This window comes from Enhydra lutris, unplaced genomic scaffold (genome assembly GCF_002288905.1).
Source record: "Enhydra lutris kenyoni isolate GAN:26980312 unplaced genomic scaffold, ASM228890v2 scaffoldscaffold29, whole genome shotgun sequence".
NCBI classification, from domain to species: domain Eukaryota; kingdom Metazoa; phylum Chordata; class Mammalia; order Carnivora; family Mustelidae; genus Enhydra; species Enhydra lutris.
Genome location: NW_019154113.1, coordinates 16321489 through 16346509, shown reverse-complemented (window position 1 = coordinate 16346509; position 25021 = coordinate 16321489). Strand labels below are relative to the sequence as shown.

At 44.4% G+C, this 25021-nt stretch overlaps 1 protein-coding gene across 3 annotated transcripts; it reads left to right on the top strand.

The window, feature by feature from the left end:
- Nucleotides 1-874: 874 nt before the first annotated feature.
- On the top strand, nucleotides 875-23727 carry LOC111152610 (de-etiolated homolog 1 (Arabidopsis)). Of its 3 annotated transcripts, XM_022511136.1 has the most exons (6): nucleotides 935-957; nucleotides 8005-8111; nucleotides 8247-9097; nucleotides 12080-12267; nucleotides 19813-20004; nucleotides 23086-23696. In XM_022511136.1, the coding sequence occupies exons 2-6, from the start codon at nucleotides 8015-8017 to the stop codon at nucleotides 23273-23275; spliced, it is 1518 nt and encodes a 505-aa protein (XP_022366844.1). In that variant the 5' UTR covers nucleotides 935-957; nucleotides 8005-8014; the 3' UTR covers nucleotides 23276-23696. The 3 variants fall into 3 exon arrangements, with proteins under 3 accessions (XP_022366842.1, XP_022366844.1, XP_022366843.1); XM_022511134.1 differs by having other exon boundaries at nucleotides 875-957; nucleotides 8005-9097; nucleotides 23086-23727; XM_022511135.1 differs by lacking the exon at nucleotides 935-957 and adding an exon at nucleotides 6290-6335 and having other exon boundaries at nucleotides 8005-9097.
- Nucleotides 23728-25021: the final 1294 nt, after the last annotated feature.

Below are 25021 nucleotides of genomic sequence, written 5' to 3'. Positions count from 1 at the left end.
ATGCCCACGCACACACACCGGGTAATATCATATAGTGATGAATGCTAACAGAAAATAGCGTGAGGGACGCCTAGGTAGCTCAGTCGGTTAAGCGTCTGCCTGCTTTCATCTGAGGTCAGGATCCCAGGGTTCTGGGATCCAGTCCCCCATTGGGCTCCCTTGCTCAGCAGGGAGCCTGCTTCTCCTTCTACCTGCTGCTCCCCCTGCTGTGTTCTCTGTCTCACTCTCTGACAAGTAGATAGATAAAATATTAAAAAAAACAAACAAACCACCAAAAAACAAAAAGTAGCATGAAGTGGCAGTGGAATGAGAACAATCCGAAGCAGTCACATGCGCTGAGAACTGAATGATCCGAAGGAGGCCGACGGGGGGAAATTTGGGGGCAGGCTGTCCAAGTAAAGGTTATGGGACTAGGTTAACGCAAGAACCTTTTCTGCATTTCCACAATGGGCCAGTAACTGTATTGGGCAGAATGTTCGGGGGGGCGGGGGGGGGTACATTCCGGTGGTCCAAGGGCTCACTGTGCAGGAGCGGACAACACAGGGCGGATCGATCCTCCGCCGATGAAAGGGCGCATCTAATCAAGAGGTGAAACAATTTTTATCTGTGTTTTTGCAAACGTGTCCAGCAGGCTCAGAGACATTACCTTAAGAGATCACTGACATGCCCACGTTAGGGCTCTGGGTTAATTTTTTTCCCTCACAGCTACTGGGCTGCTTGTGGCTTCGATTCCCCCTCCGGACACCAGGGTGCGCTAAATACTCTCAGTGTCCGCTGACGCCGCCGCGCTCTCCCCACACCTTCTCGCTGCACCGCACTTCCGGTGGCAAGCGGAAGCGGGGGCTCGCAGCCGCGGGTGCCGGGGCCGGAGGCATGGCGGGGGCGGGGCTGGGGGAGGTGCGTGCCGAGCAGGCCGGGGGGTTCTTCTCCCCGGCCCTTTGAACGAGGACCGTACAGGTGAGGACTTCTCCTTTCTTGGCCCAGCTTCCAAACCCGTCAGGCCTCCCCCGAGGCCTTCCCGCGTTCCCGCTGTGGGGCGGCCCCCTCCCCGCAACACGCCGAGGCCCCGCGGCTCCCGCCCTCCCTGAGCGGTCCCTTCCCTTCGAGGCCCCGCCCCGGGCTTCTCTTTCCGGGGGCGCCCCCTTGGGGGTGTGTGCCCGCCCCTTGGTATCCCCTTACCGCTTTGGAAGCCGTCACTGCGACTTGAGAGGTGTGTGCGCCAGCCCTTGTGGGGAAGCTGAGACGCATCAAGGGGAAAAGGACTCATAGTGCCACACGAGGAGCGAGTGGCCCCATTCAGCCAGGCTTTCTTCTTTCATTCATAAATAACGTACCGAAGGCATACGAGGGGCCAGCCCCCTTGCTGGGCACTGAGAACACTGAGGTGACCGAAGCAGACATGGTTGCTTTCTGTATAGGGAGTACGGTGTAGTGGGGAGTCAGTCATTAAGCACACAACCGTGCAAGTAAAGGCAGATGCGCGCATTGTGGCCGTTACTGTGGAGAAGACAGACGGAGAAGTAATGGGGAGGCCTGCTGTAGAGAGAAAGATCAGAGAGGAGATGACACTTGGGCTGCAACTTGAGAAACTATGCAAGGGCCCGGGGAAAGACGTCCTAGGCAGAGGGAACAGCTCCTGTGGATGTCTGGGTTGGCAAAGAACTTGGCGTGAGGCAGGTCCAGCGTACAGGAAAGGAGGCTTAAGATGTGTCCAGGAGGGTGATGGGGCGGACAGAATATGTGTACAGGTCAGGAGCTCACCATTAGTGCCACAGGTAGGAGTGAAGTGCAGAGACAGAGTTGAAGGATGACAAGTGCTGTGAAGGCGAGATGTGGCTCTTAAGTTGGTATTTGAGCTAAGGGGGAGGTGAAGGAAGACTTCTCTGAGGAGGAGATAATTAGGTTGATGTCTGAAATTGGAGTTAGCAAAGGGAGCAGAAGAGCTTTTTTAGATTTCAGTTAATAGCAAGTGCCAAGCTTCTGAGGCAGGAGGTGGGATCCCTGTTGAAGAAGTGGTTCGAGTTAGTGGGAAAAGATGGGGTTGGAGAGGCAGAGCTGAGACCTTTGAGCACCTGGCTGGCGTGTTAAAAGATTTTGATTCTGCACATAAAGAGCAGTGGGAAGATACTTCCCTGTTTTAATCCGTAGTGGAAAGGGCGTGGTCACAAAAGCATTTTTGGAAAGATCATTGGCTGTTGCAAGGAGTGGGTTTAGGTAGGAAGCTGATGCGGTATCGCAGGCGTGAAATTATAAAAGTTGGGATAAGGGTACGGCAGGTTGTGATAGAGGTAAGATGAGAGGGCTATTTAGTAGGAGAGAAAACCTCCAGAGTTTGATGACTGATCGGGGCCCAGGGAAAGAGGTGTCAAGGAAGACGGTCGGGTGTCTGGTTCCTGATGAGCAGGAGAGTAGCTGGGCCATTCACTGGTCTAGGGGAGCTGGGAGAGGGCCAGCTTTTGGGAAAATAACATCAGTTACTCTGACTCTTTTTATAATGATTCTCACCCTGATTAGAAGGGACTGACTTTCTTTCTTTCTTTCTGGAAATATTTTTACTTATATTTTGGAGAGAGAGAGAGAGAGAGAGAATAAGAGAGAGAGCACAAGTGAGGTGGAGAGGTAGAGGGAGAAGCAGACTCCCCACTGAGCAGGGAGCCTGATGAGGGGCTCGATCTCAGGACCCCAGGATTATGACCTGAGCCAAAGGTAGGCGCTTAACTGACTGAGCCACCCAGGTGCCCTAAAGGGAGTTTCATTTCATACTTTTTCTACAGTGTTTGAATTTTTATGAGCGTGTATTATTTTTTAATCAGAACAATAAGAGAACAAGTTGAAAAAGGCTTAAATACCTTCACCATATCTCTAAAAATCACAGTTGTGTGATATGAAATAGAGTGTGTGTGTGGAGGGAGAGAGAGCGTGCATGCTGAGAGAAGTGTTGGGAAATTCAGTGAGGATTTTGTGTGTAATTTGGAGCTGAAGTTAACAGGTCCTCAATTCCACTTACCCTACCCCCTCACACATTTCACACCAGTGTCTGGTGTCTTTGCCTTTTTTTTTTTTTTTTTAAGATTTTAATTATTTATTAGAGAGAGAGAGAGAGCACGAGACAGGAGGAGGTCAGAGGGAGAAGCAGACTCCCCATGGAGCTGGAAGCCTGATAGGGGACTTGATCCTGGGACTTTGGGATCATGACCTGAGCCGAAGGCAGTCGCTTAACCAGCTGAGCCACCCAGGCGCCCCTGTTGTCTTTTCCTTAAGAAGACAAATCAGAGAATTTAAGATTGGGCTATACACAGTGTGCATCAGTTTTCTTAGAATTAAGCAACTATTTTGCTTAATATGATCAGTGGCTCTTTTTTTTTTTTTTAATTTTGGAAAAAAGCATGAGAAGGGAAGGTAGTTTTGTTTTTTTTTTTTTAAAGATTTTTATTTATTCATTTGACAGAGAGAGAGATCACAAGTAGGCAGAGAGACAGGCAGAGAGAGGGGGAAGCAGGCTCACCGCCGAGCAGAGAGCCCGATGTGGGGCTCGATCCCAGGACCCTGAGACCATGACCTGAGCCGAAGGCAGAGGCTTAACCCACTGAGCCACCCAGGTGCTCCTCAGTGGCTCTTTCTAAGTTGAACGGCTGTAGTGTACTCGTTCCCACTCAGCAGTTTGTCTGCTAGGTGGTGTCTCGTGCCTAGTCCTCCCATGCCTGGGCCTTATCTGCTTCTGTCTTCCCATTCCGGTCACCCTGACTCCAGCCCTCATCTTAGGCTGGCAGAGGTGCCCTTGGCAGGGATTGAGTGAGGCAGTTTTGTATGCTGTTTGGTATTTTGAAATGCTTAAACCTTAATAGTGTGTTTTTTAGGCTGTGTTACAATAGCCACAGCAACAATGTCACTGTTAACACGGAGTAGCTGTGTGAAATTCAGGATTTGTTGTTCGGATATGGAGGACATTGCTCACTTGATCATGCCAAGGTCCTTTGAGAAAACTTAGGAGAGGGATTGCTTTTAAACTCCAGTGCCGGGAAGAGCTGTGCTTCTTCCAGGCCTCGGTTAAGTTTCTATCTTATTGGCTGTGCAGATTCTGTAACTGATTGGTTTTTCCTTTTTGCTTTGCTTGGAAAAATCAAGGCCAAATTAGAAGCTTGGCAGTTCTTCAAGTCTACATGGTACGCATTTCTCTGTACATCTGGCTTCATCTTACTCTCCTGACTTAGTATTTTCTTCACGATGATTGTTTCCTAATAAAAGAAAAAAAAAACCAACTCTGAGTAAGTTCAAATAATACTTTAAAAGTATATGTAGTCTTTAAAGTATGATAGTACAGTGAATGCTGATTTAAGAAAAAATACCACATCAGAGCTGCCAGTGTGTCCCAATCCCCATCCCATTTCTTACTTCTTACAGGTAACCACTGTTCTGAATTTTTTGTTTATAGTTCCTCTGTTTCCTGTAATTGTATACCACATACATTGATAGCTTTAAACTAGAAATCGTTTGAAGCTTGTATAAAGGGAGTCACACAAGACGATTCTGCTGCTTGATTCAGGCATGGTTGTATTCTGAGGGTGTATCATTGTAGCGCACTGATTGGTGGCTTCGTAAGATTCCACCGCGTGGGTATGCCTGGAAGAGTCGATCTAGTCTTCTGTTCATGGGCATTTGGAGTGTGGTCAGTTTCTGCTGTTGCTAACAGTCCGGCTGCAGACATTCCTGTCATTCATGTGCAGACTTTTCTCTAGATCAGAGTTTCTCATCCTTAGCACCGTTGACATCTTGGTGTCAATGTGGAGGACTGTCCTGTTCACTGTAGGATGTTGGGCGGCACCCCTGGCTTCTATTTGCTGGACACATAACATCCCTCCTTTCCAAGTTAGGACAACCAAACATTGTCTCCAGATGTTACAAAATTGCTGCAGTTAGGAACCAGTGCTCAAGAGAGGCTGATGTGAGGGGCCAGACACTAAGTATTTCAGGCTTGTGGGCCATGTGGTCTTTGGTCTCAACTAACCATCTGTGTGCCTTTGTAGGACGAAAGCAAAGCATAGGTAATATGTAAATGAATGGGAAAGGCTATGTTCCAATAAAACTTTATTTACAAGTAAATAGGCAGGCAGACAAGATTTGGCCCGGGGATAGGCAGTGAGCACTCTTTTGCTGCAGTCTAGATCAGTAGGAAATACATTTTATATCTTCACCCCGTACCTATAATTCATATATATAATTGAAACATGTTTCATGAAATAGTATTTGCCCATATTTTTTATTTTATTCCACTTTTTAAAAAGTCAATTATATCCACTAAATTGATTTCAAGGCCTCATTAATGAGGAGTGACTAGCAGTTTGAGAAATTTAGTGTGGTCAGTCATGGAGGTATGCACGTCTTTAACTTGATGAAACAGTATCTATACTTGCGTAAACACTTCGAATCCCTTTTAGAAGGAGACAATATAAACAAATACCACATTGTGTGTTAAGTTTTTATTTCTAAAATATAGATGGAGAGGGAAGGAGACAAACCATAAGAGACTCTTAATCTCACAAAACAAACTGAGGGGGGGCGCCTGGGTAGCTCAGTGGGTTAAAGCCTCTGCCTTTGGCTCAGGTCATGATCTCAGGGTCCTGGGATCGAGCCCCGCATTGGGCTCTCTGCTCGGCGGAGAGCCTGTTTCCCCCCTCTCTCTCTGCCGGCCTCGCTGCCTCCTTGTGATCTCTCTCTCTGTCAAATAAATAAATAAAATCTTAAAAAAAAAACACCAAAAAAAAAAAAACAAAACGGGGGGAGGGGGGGGGGGGGGGGGGGGAGAGGGTCGTTGGGTTATGGACATTGGGGAGGGTATGTGCTATGGTGAGTGCTGTCAAGTGTGTAAACCTGGCGATTCACAGACCTGTACCCCTGGGGCTAATAATACATTATATGTTTATAAAAAAAATAAAATTAATAAAAAAAAGAAAGATAAAGAAAATTTTATTGGAGTACAGCAAAGAAAGAAAGAAAAAAAAAAGAAAGGAGAAAAAATAGAGCCTTCAAAATTGTAACTAAGGACTTCAGGATGAAATCATCTTGGATTTAAAGTGGCCCTTAAATCGTATAACTGATTCCTTGTACACAGCAGAGAGGGACAAGAAGGTACAGGGCCGGCAGGGAGCTGGGGGGGTGGGGGGGCGGGGAGCCTTGTGAAGATGGAGCCAGAGACTGAGTTTTGCTGCTACTACCAAGGCTGCTAGGAGCCACCAGAAGGTGGCAGAGGCAAGGACGGATACTTCCCTACAGACTTCAGGGGGAACATGGACCTCTTAAAGCCTAGATTTGGGACTTCTATCTTCTGGATCTGTAAGGTAATAAATTTCTGTTATTATAAGCCAAAAATACATATCGATATATCTATATATATAGATATATATATAGATGGAGAAGTTACTCCATGCTTAAAATGTGTAATAGCTGGTGTGGTGTGGAGTGGCGTGTGAAGTGTTTTCCAGTTTGGCTCCAATCTGCTTTTCTGGACTTCTCTTTTATCACTCACGCTGTGCTTCCTGGGCTCTAACCACTTGGGATTACTCTGTTTCTCAAATTTATCATGCCACATTCTTTCCCAGTGTATTTTTTAGGCTTCCTTCTTTCTGAAATGTTCCTCTTTTACTTTGCCTAGTGAATTCTTGATCCTTGGAGGCCCATGTTGGAATGTTGCTCCATTCATTCATTTACCATGTTGCTGAGCCTTTACTGTGCCTCAGGTACTGCCCCAGGTGATGGAATTCACCTAGAGTTGGGCAGGGCTCCTGGGGCTGGGTTGTGGTGACAGATACTTGTAAGGTAATCAAGATAATTTCAAAACATGCTGAGGGCTAAAGAAAAGAAAATAGGGTAGAATGAGAGTTGATATGAATGGGAAGATAGGGAAAAATCTGAAGAGTTGCCTTTTTAGCTGAGATTTGACTGTTGACCCAGAGGCAACAGTTCGAAAATGTTGTTGTGCTTCCTTCTGGTCTCCATGGTTTCTCAAGAAATCCAGACATTTGAATTGTTCCCCTCAAGGTAATATATCATCTACCTGGCTGCTTGTAAGATTTCTACTTTGTGTTTTAGTTTTTGACTGTAGTGTGTCTGGGCATGGATTTCTTTGGGTTTATCACATTTGGGGTTCTCTGAGCTTCCTGAATCTTGGGTTTACATCTGTGAGGATTTGTTTCTGGATTCTCTATTCCATTGGTATATTTGTTTTTATGCCAGTACCACAATTTTTTTTTTAATTACTTTGGCTTTGTTATATGTTTTGAAATCAGAAGGTCTGAGTCTTCCAACTTTCTTCTTTTACAAAATTGTTTTGGCTGTTGGGGTTCCTTGAGATTACATGTGCATTTTAGGATAAATTTTTCTATTTTTTCAAAAACCACCATTGGGGTTTTGTTAGAGATTGCATTGAGTTTATAGATTGCTTTAGGTAGTATGGACATCTCCCTCGCCTTTTTTTGAAGATTTTATTTATTTATTTGAGAGAGAAAGAGAGATCACAGGGGGGAGAGGGAGAAGCAGACTCACTGCTGACTGAGCAGAGAGCCCAATGTGGGGCTCGACTCCAGGACCCCGAGATCGTGACCTGAGCTGAAGGCAATCACTTGACTGACTGAGCCACGCAGGTGCCCCAGGTAGTATGGACATCTTAACAGCTAGTAAATACATTTCTTTAATGAACGTGCACGAGATGTTACTCTTATACTGAACAAATTTGATATAATTCTATGTTTATTTTGTTGAATATTCCAACAGCTAAGAGTGCTTTGAAGGTGTTCCTAGTGAATTAGGTCCTTCCCTCAAACCTGTTTTTAGAATCAGAAATGTCAGGACTGTTTTCTGACTGTGATCTGTACAGGAGAAATGCTGATCACTGTCACCCTGCGAGCTCTTAGGTCCAGGTTATCAGGAGGAAAATCGCTTTGACTTCTGTATATTTATGTTTTGGTCATTTTTGTTTTGCTTTCTTGACTTCTTCACTTTTCCACGCAGAGATGTGATAATGGATCATCATGTTTCCACTATCAAACCTCGAAGAATCCAGAACCAAAATGTCATTCACCGCTTGGAACGGCGGCGAATCAGCTCAGGCAAGGCAGGCACCCACTGGCATCAGGTCCGAGTGTTCCACCAGAATGTCTTCCCCAACTTCACGGTTGTCAATGTTGAAAAGCCTCCGTGTTTCTTGCGTAAATTCTCGCCTGATGGGCGCTACTTTATTGCTTTCTCTTCAGATCAGACCTCTCTTGAGATCTATGAGTACCAGGGCTGCCAGGCAGCTGAGGACTTACTGCAGGGCTCTGAGGGGGAGATCCTGTCCAATGGCAATGACCAGCGGTCAGTCAACATCCGCGGCCGGCTCTTTGAACGCTTTTTTGTCCTGCTGCATATTACCAACGTGGCCGCCAACGGGGAGCACCTGAACCGGGAGTGCAGCCTCTTCACCGACGACTGCCGCTGTGTCATCGTGGGCTCAGCTGCCTACCTCCCGGATGAGCCGCACCCTCCTTTTTACGAGGTTTACCGGAACAGTGAGTCTGTGACCCCCAACCCCCGGTCCCCCCTGGAGGACTATTCCCTTCACATCATCGACCTTCACACGGGCCGCCTGTGTGACACCCGCACCTTCAAGTGTGACAAGGTGGTCCTGTCGCACAACCAAGGGCTGTACTTGTACAAAAACATCCTGGCCATCTTGTCGGTGCAGCAGCAGACGATCCACGTCTTCCAGGTGACTCCTGAAGGCACTTTCATTGATGTGAGGACCATCGGCCGCTTCTGCTATGAGGATGACCTCCTCACGGTGTCGGCCGTTTTCCCGGAGGTGCAGCGGGACAGTCAGACGGGCATGGCCAATCCTTTCAGAGACCCCTTCATCAACTCCCTGAAACACCGGCTGCTCGTGTACCTGTGGCGCCGGGCAGAGCAGGATGGGAGCGCGATGGCCAAGAGGCGCTTCTTCCAATATTTTGACCAGCTGCGACAGCTGCGCATGTGGAAAATGCAGCTTCTGGATGAAAACCATCTGTTTATCAAGTACACCAGTGAGGATGTGGTAACCCTGCGGGTCACAGACCCATCACAGGTGTGAAGTGCTCTCGGGCCCTTTATTGCCTCCAGCCCCTTGGGAAAGTGGGAAGGTTTCTCTCTTTGCTTATGGCCAGCCTCTCAGGAATTCCCATTTTCCATGCTCTTGAGTTTTTGTTAGCCTAGGCCTCAGTCTTAAAATAGCTCCCATTTTCTCTGGCCACATGTATGTATTTGGACAAATGGAAGCTAAATCTCAAGTCATTGACACCAGAGTGGTCAGCTCTGTGATTAGTACACTAACTCTCCTGCAGAGCATTTTCACTTCCCTTGAGAAAGAAGCCCAAGTGCTACAAAGTCAAAGTTTGGACTACCGGTGGGTAATCCGGCCTTGACTTTGTGATACTGTGCTTGTTGGTCTGCTTTAGTTCTAGGAATGAGAATGAGCCCACCATACCAAAAAATTTTTCTTTTTTTTTTTTTTTTAAAAGATTTTATTTATTTATTTGACAGAGAGAGACACAGCGAGAGAGGGAACACAAGCAGGGGAGTGGGAGAGGGAGAAGCAGGCTCTCCGCTGAGCAGGGATCCTGATGCAGAGCTTGATCTCAGGACCCTGGGATCATGACCTGAGCTGAAGACAGATGCTTAATGACTGAGCCATCCAGGGGCCTCCCCTGCCAAAAAATTTTCTAAAAATTTGGCCTTCCCTGCTTAAGTGGTTAATTTCATTATACTTCTTCACAGAATCCTTAGGAGGTAACTAATAGGTAAGTTCATCTGGCAGTTAAGTTTTATGACTTTACACTGACCTTGCCCATGTGCTGGACCATAGGCTGTAGAGCAGTGAAAAGATTAAAAGAAAGCCCAAACTTCTGATCCCTCAAGTGAATCATCAGGACTGCAGATCCTAGGGTATTTCAGTTTGGATGAAAGATCTTGGAGAGGAGAGAGCTGTTCCACAAATGGAAATCAAGTGGTGTTAAGGGCACAGAAAGCTCACAAGACTCTTGGGTTAGAACACCATGTTGAAATTCAGGCTGTTTTGGGGCATTTCTCTGAGAAGCTCTCCACTTTAGTGTTGGTCGAGTAAGAGACCTACCTTTCTCTACTCTTGCCCCCTGTTCTCCTGTTTCCAGAATGTCTCCTTAGATAGGAGTTTGGGGATTCAGAATAGACAGCAAACCAGTCAGCCACAAAGAAGGCTGTCTTGTATCTCTCACTGACTTGCACTTGGTTCTAAGAGAGACTGTGTAGGACGCTGTTCCTAAGACCTTACCAGCCGTCCACAGTAAAAGGCTTTCCAGTATCTTCCGAATCATAGGTTGTATATTCTAAAAAAGGTGGGTGGTGGGGAATAATATGGTTGGGGATTAGTTTTTCTGGGTTATTTTCTTTCCTATTAATGATGAAATTGCCCATTGAGCCATCACATATGAGAATCTAGTCCATCTTATGTGTCATAGAAGATTGGCAGTGACACTCTTGACTTCTGTCCCCTTCTGTATTTCCCAGTCTGCCCTGGAGGGAAGGCTGGTAACGTTTGTGTAATTTTATATTCACGTAATTATGGTGCGTCCTGGTGGAGCCCTGATAGGGTCAAAATGTTGTCCAGGTCTATAGAAAGGACATGAGTCAATCTTTTATTTAGGTTTGAGCTATAATTACCTTTTGTCATTTGGAGGGGATAAATTGTCTCTGATAGCCACATTTGAGATTATCCTTCTTCCCTTTGCTAAAACATGACCCACTTATTTCTGGTAGTTCTAATAAATTGTGGCTAGACGCAGTACTGGTGCTCAGTGTTTTGCTTACAGAGCTTGTAACTTTAAACCCAGTTTGCCCTAGTTGTCCTCCCACCCCCTTCCCCAGTTTAATATGATAGGTTCCAATAAGGTTAATGAGAAAAAGTGCATCTACACACAAAGCCTTGCTAATATTATGGGTCTTATTCTCAGGTTACTCTGCAGCCTTTTTAATTTACAGCCATATTTAATTTCCAGGTGACCGTAAAAGTCATGTAATGAAAGCTCTGGGAAGGACTAATGAGTAGTAAAACAGGTGGGCCATGTGGCTCTAGGAACTGATGACTTCAACTCCGTTGTAGGAGGGGGAAGTACTAATCCTAACGTTCTGAAAACTTCTGGAGTCCTGTTGAAAGCTTGCAGATTGGTTCACGTTGCCACATTCACTGGGACAAAAACCAGGGGTTCCTGCACCTTTCTTGTTAGGCAGAGCAGAACACTGGTGGTGCAGAGGGCTGGTCGCCCGGGGGCCAATTCAGAGAAAGTAGTGACTCTGCCACCTATGGCATTTGAATGCTTTTCAGTTTCCCCCTCTGATCTTAATTGCTACAAATCTCGAATGTATCTTCCAAATGCTCTTGGCCGAAAGAATATTTACGAAGGAAGAAAAGGAAAATGCCTCCCTGATCTTTCATTTGTTCAGCAGCAGTTCCCTGTTTGGTTGCAACTTGCCTGGGCGGTTTTAGGACACGGTGTACTTCAGGTGTCTCTCTGCATGATAGAAATCTTAAGAGGAAAAATAAATGTCCCTACATTGAACTTTCAACTGTACATATCCAAGAGAAAATAATTTGTCAACAGGCAGCTACAGCTACCAATCACTTTCTCAGCAGGGAGGAAAATTAAATCTGGCATTTTAAAAAAGTGCTTTTTATTTCAGGTTGGGTTAGGGAACAAGTCAGGAAGAAATACTAGGAAGAAAAAGTGTTGAATTTGCAGAGTCAGAAATGGAAGATTGGAAACCTTTCTACACATACACGCAGGCTAGCTCAGTAATCCTAACAGCACAGATGTGGTGGGAGACCCAGCAGTATTGGCCATGACTGATGGCCCTTGATTGATAAAGTGCACCGAGGCTTCCTCCTCTCCCAGAACCACCTGGAGCCGTGTTTTAAGCTAGTGTAGGAGCAGAAGTGTTTGCTTGTTTTACTTGTTGGAATTTTCAAGCAAGTGGTAAGTTTCCAAGGCATGGCAGTATATCCAGCTGTCTCATAGGTCTCTGTGTTCTTCTGCAGGCATCTTTCTTCGTGGTATACAATATGGTGACAACAGAGGTGATTGCCGTGTTTGAGAATACGTCAGATGAGCTTCTAGAGCTCTTTGAGAACTTCTGTGACCTCTTCCGTAATGCTACCCTCCATAGTGAAGTCCAATTTCCCTGCTCAGCTTCCAGCAACAATTTTGCAAGGCAGATCCAGCGCCGGTAAGCTCTTCCACCAGGCTTAACAGGCCTTAATTTTTCTTTAGCCAATTCACTGGTGTTAGGCCAGTAGTCATGTCCTCCAAAAAACCGTTCCTGTATTCTCTGTGCCCTTCTCGCTTTGGTTTGGTCCGCCTCTTGTAACCCCTTGGGTCATCCTGAACTTCTGTCTGTCTGTCAGCACCTGTGGAATTACTTGTGCGTTATCTCTGATTCGTCCTAGAGGAAGGAGAGCTGTGTGAGAGCTGTAGAAAGAGAGACCACGTCTTTAGTATTTATTGCTGTATTCTCATGATGTATTGTCAAGCATTTAAGTATTTTTTGAGTGAATGACCAGGGAAATAATGTTAGAACTTTTGGTTAAACATGATGTGTTGAACATGTGCATTTATCTCTGCTCTATCCTGTCACCCTACCAAAATGACAATAAAGGAGGAAGAGGTGTAGATATCACAAGAGCCAAAGAAAATGGGAGAGGAAAGGCACTGGACACAGGAGATGATTATCAACGGGAGAGAGATCTGAATCGGTGCTGGGAGCTGAGAAGCCAATTGATCACCAGTAACTTGACACCAACTTGGCACACTTCAGAGAACAAAAGCTTAAGACTAAAGAGCTTAGCCATCAAGAAACAACTTGCCTTGCCAGAGAAATCTGGAAGGGGTTGGGGAATTGGAAGCCCTAGGTACGTCTGAAGATGCCTCTGATGGGTAGGCTTCAATAGGAGGATTGGGTGAGGGTCTGGAAAGGAGTAACCAGGCCCTCTAGCCCCCTTCTCTAAGCCTGTCTTCACCACCTCTTCAGAAGGCTGGAGCTTTATTCACTGGAGAAACTGAACCATGTAGGCTCTGGTTTCATGTTCATGAGGCACAGTTGAGGTAGGGATGAAATTCGTCATGATAAAAACAAGAATTAAGTGAAAACCAACAAAACTGAAGGTGAGATTCCTATCCCCTTTATCAGATTGGACAGCCAGGCTTATACTCCTCAGGGAGGACGTTCGAGATTTTTTCTTCGGGAAGCTGACCAACTAAAGAAGAGACCTTCAGATACTCATACTTAGAGTCCCACCACCAACAGCTGGGTCACCCTAAATTAATACCCCCCATCAGCCAGGTCTTCCCGCGAACCAGTTTCAAATGTAATTATCTGAGTACATTATTGTGAAATGAATGGTTACCTTGGGCCGTTGGCCCAAGCTGAATCCTACTCTAGTCAGTCAGTGCCTTATTGGATGCCGCATACTAAATTGCTCCCCAACCTCTAGCCAGTTAGGGAAAATGTCTGCTTTAGGTTTCAAGATAGATCAGACCAGAGTGAACAGATGACTCAGAGTAAGCATTACTACTGGAAAAAATGAACAAAAATACACTAATGTATGACCTCATCTTTATATAAAAGGGTAGTACTCAGAAATAGATGGATATTGGTTTTCAGACAAGTTACTTGCCTTTTCCTTTTTCTCTGGTTCACACAAATTTTCTGCCTTACAAGCATTCCTTCAGTATAGAAGGATTTTTGGAGGCAGGACCTGGTTCAGAATTCGCTTTTTTCATCTTGGAGTGTATTTTTTTCTTTTCTTTTCTTTTTTTTTTTTTAAAGATTTTATTTATTTATTTGACAGGGAGAGATCACAAGTAGGCAGACAGGCAGGCAGAGAGAGAGGGAAGCAGGCTCCCCGCAGAGCAGAGAGCCCGATGCGGGGCTCGATCCCAGGACCCTGAGATCATGACCTGAGCCGAAGGCAGAGGCTTTAACCCACTGAGCCACCCAGGCGCCCCTTTTCTTTTATTTTTATTATTTTTTTTTAAAGATTTATTTAATTTGCGGGTGGTGGAGGGGCAAAGGGAGAGAGAGACTCTTAAGCAGACTTTACACTGAGTGTGGAGCCCAGTGAGGGGCTGGATCCTGTAACCCTGAGATCAAGACCTGAGCCAAAACCAAGATGCTCCTGACTTTTTTTCTTCTTCTTTTTAAAAAAGATTTTATCTACTTATTTTTCAGAGAGAGAGCCAAGCAGGGGAAGTGGCAGGCAGAGCAGGCAGAGGAGGTAAAGAGGGAGAAGCAGTCTCCCCGCCAAGCAAGGAGCCCGATGACCCAGGACTCGATCTCAGAACTCTTGAGTTCTTGACCTGTGGCGACAGCAGACACTGAACTGACTGAGCCACCCAGGCATCCCTGAATTTTCTTTTAAGTGAGCTTTAAAATCAGGCAGATCATTATCGACTAATTACAAAGATGGGTACAGCTGGCTGAGAGAAAGTATAAAAGAAGTCACTGGAAGGTAAACTCCCATGCGGGTAGAGATTTTAGTCTGTCATATTCACTGCTGTACCCGTAGCACCCAGGCTAGTGTCTTTCATGTGGAAGAAGCTCATTAGGTGTTTGTTGAAGGAATGAACTCCCCCAGTAATTAAAGGAGGCTGTTTTTTTGAGAGTTCTTTCAGAATGCATCTAGAATTAAGTGAAATTGTAGGAAGTCTCAGGAGGAGAAAATAAAAGTTGAAAAGAAAGGTGGAGTTCCAGCTTTGTGATCTTCAGAATTTTATATCATACCACTGGAAGATTTTGACAACCGTAGATACCCTCATGCTTTAATTTTTTAGTTGATCTTAAATTCTTCTGCTGTTAAGTTGTAATAATTGCAGAAAATGCAATTTTCAGTGTATATTTAATATTGGTTTTTAGGGGCGCCTGGGTGGCTCAGTTGTTAAGCGTCTGCCTTTGGCTCAGGTCATGATCCCGGAATCCTGGGATCGAGCCCCACATCAGGCTCCCAGCTCCACTGGAATCCTGCTTCTCCCTCTCCCACTCCCCCTGCTTGTGTTCTCTCTCTCACTATGTCTTTCTCTGTCAAATAAATAAATAAAATCTTAAAAACAAAAATTGGTTTTTAAAAATAAAATTATTACAGGTCTTTTCCCCCAGCCGATTATATTGAGATAAAACTGGCATATAACATTGCATAAGTTGATGATGTATAACCCAGCACTTTTATTTTTATTAATTAATTAATTAAAAGTTTTATTTATTCGTTTGACAGAGAAAGCATGAGCACAAGCAGGGGAAGAGGCAGGCAGAGGGAAGAGGCAGGCAGAGGGAGGAGGGAGAAGCAGGCTCCCTGCTGGGCAAGGAGGCGGATGCAGGGCTCGATCCCAGGACCCAGGGATCATGACCTGAGCTGAAGGCAGATGCTTAACCCACTGAGCCACCCAGGTGCCCCAACTCAATGCTTTTAAACATAACCTGGGGAATCCAGATGCCATAGTAGTTTGGTATTCAGTATTTGATATAAAAGAGGGAGCAAATTATACCAGTACTCTTTGAAATTTTACATTGTTTCCTCTTTTTTTTTTTTTTTAAAGACTTTATTTATTTGACAGACAGAGATCACAAGTAGGCAGAGAGGCAGGCAGAGAGAGAGGGGGAAGCAGGCTCCCCACTGAGCAGGGAGCCCGATGCGGGGCTCGATCCCAGGACCCTGAGATCATGACCTGAGCCCAAAGCAGAGGCTCAACCCACTGAGCCATCCAGGCGCCCCTACATTGTTTCTTCTGATGTTCAAATCCATATATCTGTTTTATCTCCCCCACAGAACTGTATCATAATGTAACATTTCATTAAGCATCTTGTCATGATTTGCTGCATTGAAAATATAATGTTTATATAAGTTGGAATTATTTTTTATTTCTTGTGAACACAGGGCTCTAAAATGCTCAATTTTACAGTCTCCAGTCATCTTTTAGTAAAAATAAATGAATGTGGATCTATTATAGGTTAGAGTAAATGTTCAAGTAAAAAAGGGGCACCAAGGATCGTGAGTTACTTAAGGAAAATCTTTATTTTGAAAGAGACCAAAATAAAACAAACAGTAGAAAGAATGAAGGAATAACACTGCAATCACTGAAATAATTGATGCTATAAAAAAGAAACATTCCTAGAACAGAAACTTAAACTTTGTTAGGTATAGTTGAGGAATTCTCCAAAAAAATAGAATAAACTGATAAAAAACAGGAAAATGGGAGAGAAATGATGAAAAGAAATTAGAGAACTTGCCGAGGACATCCAGTATCTGGTCATTTCCACGAGGCGCAGTAGAGAAAATGATAGGGAGGAAATAATGTAAATATAGTTTTCCAGGCCTGAAGAACATCAATTTCGAGACTGGCAGGACCTTTCAGTGGTGTGCTAGGACTGGCTCATGGTGCCTTTGGCTCAGGTCATGATACTGGAGTCCTAGAATTGAGCCCCATGTCGGGCGCCCTGCTCAGTGGGGAGTCTGCTTCTCCCTCTCCCTCTCTTCCTCCCCTGCTCATGTTCTCTCTCTTTTGCTCTCTCTCAAATAAATAAAATATTTTAAAAAAATCTTATCTTTAACTTAAAAATATTTTGTAGTTATTTTACTACTTATGCTTTTGAGTATATTTGTATCTGTTTTATCTGCATGGTGAAAATATTACCTGGTGATGTGCTACTGCTCATCTTGCGACAGCTCCACATTCAGCAGTGTCACCTTGGTACCTTGAAGTTGACCTAAAAGGTACCTAGAAGTACCTTTTACAGCAGGAGGATTTACAGCACAGAAATTGGCAAGTGCTGCAAAACATGGCTCATGCCCCCACATAAATAATTATCTAGCTCCATCAAGTACCTAATAAAAAAAGACCCATACTGAGGCATATCATCATAAAATTTTGGAACATTGAGGGGGCACCTAGACAACTCAGTCAGTTGGGTGTCCAACTCTTGATTTTGGCTCAAGTCATGGTCTCGGGGTTATGGGATCAAGCCCCACATTGGGTTCCATGTGGAACCTGTTAGGATTCTCTTTCTCCCTCTGCCCCTCTCCACTCATGCTTTCCCTCTTTCTCGCAAATAAATCTTTTAAAATGAGGTTTGGGAACATTGGGGATAAAGAGAAGATGGTAAAAACTTGCAGAAAGAACATAAATTTCACATGGTAAAAAATAAGTCATCAGAATAGTATTGGACTTACCAGTAGTAACACTGAAAGCTTGAAGCCAGTAAAATTATGCCTTCAGAATTCTGTGAAAAAAAAAATGATTTCCAGTCTAGAACTGTATATCCAATAAGGTGGAATAAGATATTTTCAGACATGAAAGTTCTCAAAAAAATTGCCTCTCATGTATCTTTTCTAAGGAAGCCTCTGGAAATTGTATTTTCCACATAAACCACAAAAGTATGGTACAGGAAATAGTCTGAAACTGTAGTTTGGGGGGAACTGATGGTTTTGGAAAAGGTGGGGAAGAATTGATTAAGTGCAGGAGAGGTTGTGGGACCTAGTACTGGAGGTTCAGGAACTAGGAGGCCATGGTACTGGAAGGATAATCTCTGTGAATGTAGAAGTCACCGTGAACTGGGAGAGGCATAACTGGGCAGAGTGACAGTGAACCAGGAGTCAAGCGCCAGAAGATGTTCCAGGGATAACTGCTTCATCCTTTTGTCAGTGGATGGCCCGGAGAGTGGAGCCAGTGGTGCCGCTGGGGAAGACGAGCTGCTTCAGCCAAGAGGCCTTTGTGGAGGCTGTGACTTAGGATCATCATGCAGCCGTGGGCCAGCCCCCAGCATCTGAAGCCAGTGAGCCAGGCAAGGCAGAGTGTGGATTATGAGAGGTACTACTAGATCTCGGCTGGAAAGGAGCTGCAAACCCGAGAGCCCAGAGTCTTTGATTTTAGCCCATTCAAAAGGGAAAGAAAGAAGTTCTCTTTGGCCCAAGATTTAATTTTGTGATTTACACTGAGGCTGTGAAAATTACTGTCAAGAGGAGTAACGGAAAAGCAGTATTGAGAGCTAAGCTTTCTTCGGGGGAAACAGATCTGTTGATGTCCGTCCAGCATAACAGGTTAACGGTGAAGGCAAAAATCCGAACCCATTTCCTCAAGCTTTCTGGTCTCCACAAAGTTGGGAATGTTCAAGTTTTTAAATTTATTTCATTAGTTTTCATTCCATTAATTTCAGGGATGGGATGTTCTGTTTTCTCCCTGCACTAAAAAAATTATTTCCCTTTAAGTTTTAAACTGTATGATAGAGGTGTCTGCCTAGGTGGCTCAGTTGTTAAGCGTCTCCCTTCGGCCCAGGTGGTGATCCCAGCATCCTGGGATCGAGCCCCACATGGGGTTCCTGGCTCAGCGGGAAGCTTGCTTCTCCCTCTCCCACTCCCCCCGTTTGTGTTCCCTCTCTTGCTGTCTTTCTGTCAAATAAATAAAATCTTTAAAAAATATATGATATGCTTTGATACAGAGATTTTTAAAACTGCATTACTGATAGTTGACGTTCTTTCTAAGAAACAATGGGACAGTGAAAAAGAAGAAAAAATATCAAAATGTGATCACACAAATGCAATTATCATTTAGATACATTTCTACCAGTCTTTATTTAGGCCTAATTTTTTTTTTTTAAGATCATGCCCTGAGCCAAAGGCAGATGCTTAACCGATTGAGCCACCTAGGCACCCCTTTTTCTTTGTTTTTTTTAATCATACTGTGTGTACAGACTGTAGCCTGTTGCTTTTACTTACTACCATTATGATAAACATTTCCTCTGTAACCATGTAATCTTTGGATATTGTAGTTTTCCATTAGGTTTTTAATTTTCTGTCAATTTATCATTATCATAAAAAATGCTGTATTGAATGTGCACAGAGATTTTTCTGCGTGTGGGATTGCTTCCTTAGGGTAAATTTCTGGAAGAGTAGAAAAACTTGGTCAAAGGGTATTAAATTTAGTATTCTTGACAGTTGTGAGAAATAATTGCTCCGTTGTTACTATTACTCAAAGTAAATGAGATTTGTGACTCTGTGTCCATGTTACTATTCTTTAGGTACCGATGTTTTTGTGGGAGTACAGACAGCGAGCTCCCAGACTTGAAACAAGGGATGAGTGTTTTTTCGAAAGTTTTGATGAAAGTTGACTTACAACTGATCCCAAGAAGTCGGAGAGAGGCTCCTCTTCTCCATGCATTCCCTGCTCTCTGTAACTCCTTTTTTTTTTTTTTTTTTTTTAGATTTTATTTATTTGTCAGAGAGAGAGAGAGAGAATGAGCACAGACAGAATGGCAGGCAGAGGCTGAGGGAGAAGCAGGCTCCCCGCTGAGCAAGGAGCCTGATGTGGGACTCGATCCCAGGGCGCCAGGATCATGACCTGAGCCGAAGGCAGTTGCTTAACCAACTGAGCCACTCAGGCATCCCTCAGTAACTCCTTTTTAATGCAAGCTGAGACTGCCATTTGGGGAAGTAGATTTGAGTAGAAGTGTTGTCATAGAATAGTTACACTCATTGGAAACTTGTTTAGAGAGTCTGTGTTAACTTTTCTAAAGTGATTCAGTGTTCTTACTTCAAGTTCTGTTTTCTGGTTTTTGAGAATGTTTGTAGCCAGGCAGACTTGTGATGTGTGGGAGTCCTGACGTCCTTCATTATCTGGATTTCTGTTTACAGAATGAGTTGTTTTTAGACATCTTTTATCGACCTGAGATCCAAGGCAGCTTTGCGTGCCTGCTAATGCGGCCTTCCTCCCTGGTGCTTTGTTTTAGGTTTAAAGACACTATTGTAAATGCCAAGTATGGAGGCCACACGGAGGCAGTGCGCCGGCTGCTGGGTCAGCTACCCATCAGTGCCCAATCTTACAGCGGGAGCCCCTACCTTGATTTGTCTCTCTTCAGCTACGATGACAAGTGGGTGTCTGTCATGGAGCGACCCAAGACTTGCGGAGATCATCCTATCAGGTACATGATCACTGCTCCAGCGGCTAACTGCCCACGGGCTAAAGATGGCCTTCTGTCTCTCTCTCTCTGTCTCCCCTTGAACCTCATTCCACTGTGACTGTGCCCACTGGGACTCATGGGTTGATTGGAAGGACAGGCTGTTTTTATAATGTGACGAGTGCTTTTGATCATGTAGGTACTAGTCTCATACATTAAGTAGTTCTGCTCTTTGCTTCTCATCAAAACATCCGATTCAGGTAAGTGTTATTCCCTTTTAAAGGTACCCAGAGTAGGAAACCACATACCGTTTCATAATAGTGTTTATAGTTGAGACTTTCTAATTTTATTTCACTCAAATTATTTTATCCCCTCATGTTACCTAGTAGAAAAGATAGCATAGATAATTTGGGAAATAGGCAGGTTTTGGAGAAACACATGCGTCCTTACATGAGAAATTTTAGAATGTGGACTACTGTGTTACTGCTAGAACCTGGAAAACTAAGCCAGTCCTTCCCTCACAGATGTCTACTCCACAGACCCCCCCCTCCCCCGTTTTCCCCATGTTGGGAGCTTGTGTTTTGTGTGCTGTGTTAGATACTAGGGAGAGAAACTGGTACCATCACCACCCGTGGGGTGATTTCAGCGGGGGTGTGTTCCTGGAACCCTTAGCTGGAGAGTGGAAGGCCTTTTTCACATGGAAGCAGTGTTAGGTAGTGTTTCACTGTTCAGCTTGGACAGTGTGTTCCTGGAACCCTTAGCTGGAGAGTGGAAGGCCTTTTTCACATGGAAGCAGTGTTAGGTAGTGTTTCACTGTCCAGCTTCATTGTGTGCTAAATAGACTTGTGTAACACATTCTGAACAGTTAATCATTGCTCATAGTATTTCCTTTGGGAAATTGTAGTCAAGTTCCAAAAACCAGTTGCCTTTTTTTTTTTTTTTTTAAATTCTGGAAAGCTTTAAACATATAAAATGTGGAAGAGTATAATGAACCTGCACGTACCTACCACCCAGTTTTAACAGTTATAAGGTCATGGTCAATGTTGTCATCTCTTTCTACTCCCCCCACCACCCCCGCCCCACCAAACTGCCACTCTTGATTATTCTGAAGCAAATTCCAGATTTCATAGCATTTTTTACTCATATATATTTCGGCATGAATTTCTGAAAGATAAAGACTTAGAAAAATATATCCTCCGTACCATTACTCTGTCCTAAGAAAATTCTTAAAATTTTGTGACGACCACCAAGTACCTAGTTTTCACATTTTCCTGTTGTCTTGTAAATGTTCTTTTGATGGTTCCATTTGTTCCTATCAGGATCTAAACAAGGTTTACACATTGCATTAGTTGCTACTCCCTTAAATCCATTTTATTCTGAAGGTTCTGCTTCCCTCTTACTACCTTCCTTGCAGTGAAATTGTCCTGTAGTGTTGTCCACATTTGGAGTCTGCTCGTGCATCCCCGGAGTAGTGTTTATGATTTTTCTCATTCGTGTACATTTCCTGTGTACTGGTAGTTCGATTTAGAAGCTCAAACAACTCACTTTACCTTACAAGCCCTTTGTGTGTTGGAGACTGTGTGGGTGAGGTGAATGTGGTTTTCACACAAAAAAGCATATCACGGGCCTCATTTGATATTGTCAAGGTAGTATGAGATACATTCCTCTCCTTTCTGACTTGCTTTTCTAAAATGAAAAGAGAGTAACCTGAGTTACAATTTGGAAATGGCTATTGCCTCTGACCAAAGGGACTTTTCACTTACTTTTAATTTAAAGTGAGAAATGTGAGGATATGAAAGGCATTAGAAGAGGAGATGCCATTACTTGAACACCTGTACTGTGTGTTCCATTCTAGTCTTTGTCAGTACGCATGTTCACATGTGTGTTGTTGTAGTCCTGGTTACATTGTCCTGTGTAGCCTGCTTTTATTTTAGAAACGTTTCTTGACGTTGTTCCATAGTCCTCAGAGTTACCGTCCAATGATGGCCTATCACTCCCTCAGTTAGATGTACCACAGTTGACTGAACTAGTCCCGTCACTGAGCCTTTATTCTGTCTTGCATTTTTACATTGGAGCTGTGCTAGAGTTGCCATCTTTATTCACATCACTATGTCCTCCCTTTAAATTAAGTTCTGAGGATACAAATTCGTGGAAGTGGGATTATTGAGTCAGAGGCTATGAATATCTTTATGTCTACCATATGTTTGCTTTCCAAAAGGGAAGTTATAGAGCTTGTAATTCAGAGCACTTCATTTTCTAGGACTTCCCCTACCTAGTTCAGCCCCAGCCCCACTGAACATCTCTAGTTCCTGATACCCGAGGACGTTTATCATGCGTATGGGAAAATGTCTTTAATTATGGGGATGAATGGAAGTATTAGTTGAAAAATGAAAAACCACTTAGTATTTTGGTTTTGTGTGTGAAAAAGAACCTTCCGAGAGAATTTTTTCTTAAAAATGAAAAACTCAAATACGGGCCAAGATCTGCGCTGTCCTGGATAATAGCCACTCACCACATGTGGTTGAGCACTTAAAATGTGACTAGTCCATGCTGAGACGTGCTCATGTGTCACACATCCGATTTCAAAGGCTTAATACAAAAAAAGGAATGTGAAATACCTCATTAATATTTTTTTTACCTGGATTATAGGTGGAAATGATAATATTTTGGATACCAGTATTGGGTTAAATAAAAAATATATCATTAAAATTAATTTCACCTTTCTCTTCTTACCTTTTTTAATGTGGCTACCTGGAAATTTAAAAGTATTCATGTGGCTTGCATTTCATTTCTAGCCCTAGCCTAGGCAGTCTTGGGGCAGTTTTTCTGGAAAAGGTGTGGCTGTAGTTAAGGCTTTAACTGAGGGTCATATTGGGAAAGGGATGACCCAGTGACTCAGGACAGCTCAGGAAAATTCATAGTCACCCTGGCCATAAAACGAGCTGCTCAGACATAGGTGGTTTTGCATTTCTGATAACCTGGGGCCGATGTAAAAGGCGATATCGTAGGATTAAATAATGAGTTGCCGCGTCCTCGTGCTGTGCAGATTACAAGATGGTAGTGACTATCTGTACCATCTTCTCTTTCTCTCCTTCTTCCGTGTAGGTTCTATGCCCGGGACTCTGGTCTGCTCAAGTTTGAGATCCAGGCAGGCTTACTGGGCCGCCCCATCAACCACACCGTGCGACGCCTTGTTGCCTTCACCTTTCACCCTTTTGAGCCTTTTGCTATTTCAGTGCAGAGGACTAATGCTGAGTATGTTGTCAACTTCCATATGCGACACTGCTGCACGTAGGTGCCTCACCAAAGCCCAGTTATCTCGTCTTCCAAGACATTGCCCCCTGCTTGTGTCGGTGGACTCCGAAGCAGTAGCTCCTGGCTGCAGCTTTGTCGGACCCAGACTCTTGTACCCGAGGCGGGAGAGCCAGAGAGAGGTGCGAGGGTGGCTCACTCAGCCTAGCGGAATTGTTATCGTATTGAAATACTGATGGATTGAAAGTCCCCTGGTCTTTCCCCAGTGGGAATATCCAGCATTAATTACATCCATTTAATTTTTGTCTTATTTTGCATTTTATTGCTTTGAAGATGAAAGCATTACCCCGTTCCCTTTGCTGTTTGTTCTTTGGCATTATGGTCTGTTTTGGCATTATGGCAGTCTGAAGCAGGGATGTCTTACTGACTCACGGGAACTGTGTATATCCTTTTCGTGTGGCCGACAACGGGGCTGTCTTTATTAAAAAAAAAAAAGAAGAAGAAGAAGAAGAAGAATAAAGCCTTGGTATTTTCTTACTTAAATGTATCCCATTTGTTGATTGCCTTATGTCCTTACCTCACCAAATGCTTTTCACCTTATGGGTTCTAGGAGGGACTGTGAAAGGGGTCAGGGGCCATGACTCCAGTGGCCACCCTTGGGAGAACTTAGCGGTGTATGCCAGCGTGCAAGGGTGTTCTCGGCCACGACTGTTTCCTTCCCTGGGGTTCTCTCCTGGTAATTGTTATAGCTGGAGAACTGGGCATAATTGCACATTGTCATGAGGAAGCATGCTCCCATCTGTACCATCTGTGTCATGCGGGTGGAGGAGTGAGTAGTTCTCTTTGGCCACAACAGATACAAACACTGTGTAGCACGTACAGCGTTCGGGGAGTGAGAGCTGGCAGGCTCCTGGCGTCTCTAAAGAGATCAGACTGGTTGTTCCTGGACGGCTAAGCCATCACAGCTCCTACAGACACCTTCTGGCCCCCAGCCAACCTCCTTCCGTATGGTCTCAGCCCGTGATCTCCAGCGGCCCCGTCAGGTTGTTTAGGTTTCATCTGCATAACGTATAAACAGTTTATGTAGTAAGCTTGTTCAGTAATGTCTGACTTTGAAAGCCACCTCGAAATGTTGGGTTTCAGAGCAGGTTGCGAAAGATGCTATGGATGCAAACAGTTGAATTCTGTATCCCTCTGACATCCCTTGGGAACATGACAAATGTGGTGTGAGAAACTGAACCCCACTCAAAGCAGTTCAGCTTACTTCATCACCTTCAGTATTAAACAGCTAAATTCATTCTCATTCAGCATTCAACACAGGATTTGAGCGTCTAGTACGAGAGGGAGATGTGCTACGATGTGGAAGATAAGGAGAGAAATAGGCAAAGAGAATTCTAACGTGGAATGGCCAAAACCCCCGGAGTGGTTATCTGAGAATGGTGGAGGAGGATGAAGGAGAGGTGGAGAAGGAAAGCTCTCCTGGGGAAGGGACTGGAACTGGATAAATAGGAGAGTGTCGTGTGAACCAGGGCCGAGGACAGTCATTTCGAGGAGAGCCCCGGCATGCCTAAAGGCATAGAAGCATGGAAAGGGCTGTCAGGGTTGTGGAATGGTCATTAACAGGGCTGCGGAGCCAGCTGTGGGGGAGGCCAGGGAATGTGGCCGAACCACGAGGAAGAGTCTTGTGTGTGGTGCTGTGTAGGGATTTGTGCAGTGGAAGACCTCATCTGAATTTCACAAAGACGGAGTTGAGCAGTCGGGAAGATGGTTGGGGGCACTAGAGACTGGA

Coding starts and splice junctions, on each gene's coding strand:
- LOC111152610 (XM_022511134.1), top strand. CDS start 8,015: ATGGATCATCATGTTTCCACTATCAAACCTCGAAGAATCCAGAACCAA. Junction 9,098..12,079: donor GGGTCACAGACCCATCACAG/GTGTGAAGTGCT, acceptor GTTCTTCTGCAG/GCATCTTTCTTCGTGGTATA. Junction 20,005..23,085: donor TGCGGAGATCATCCTATCAG/GTACATGATCAC, acceptor TCTTCCGTGTAG/GTTCTATGCCCGGGACTCTG.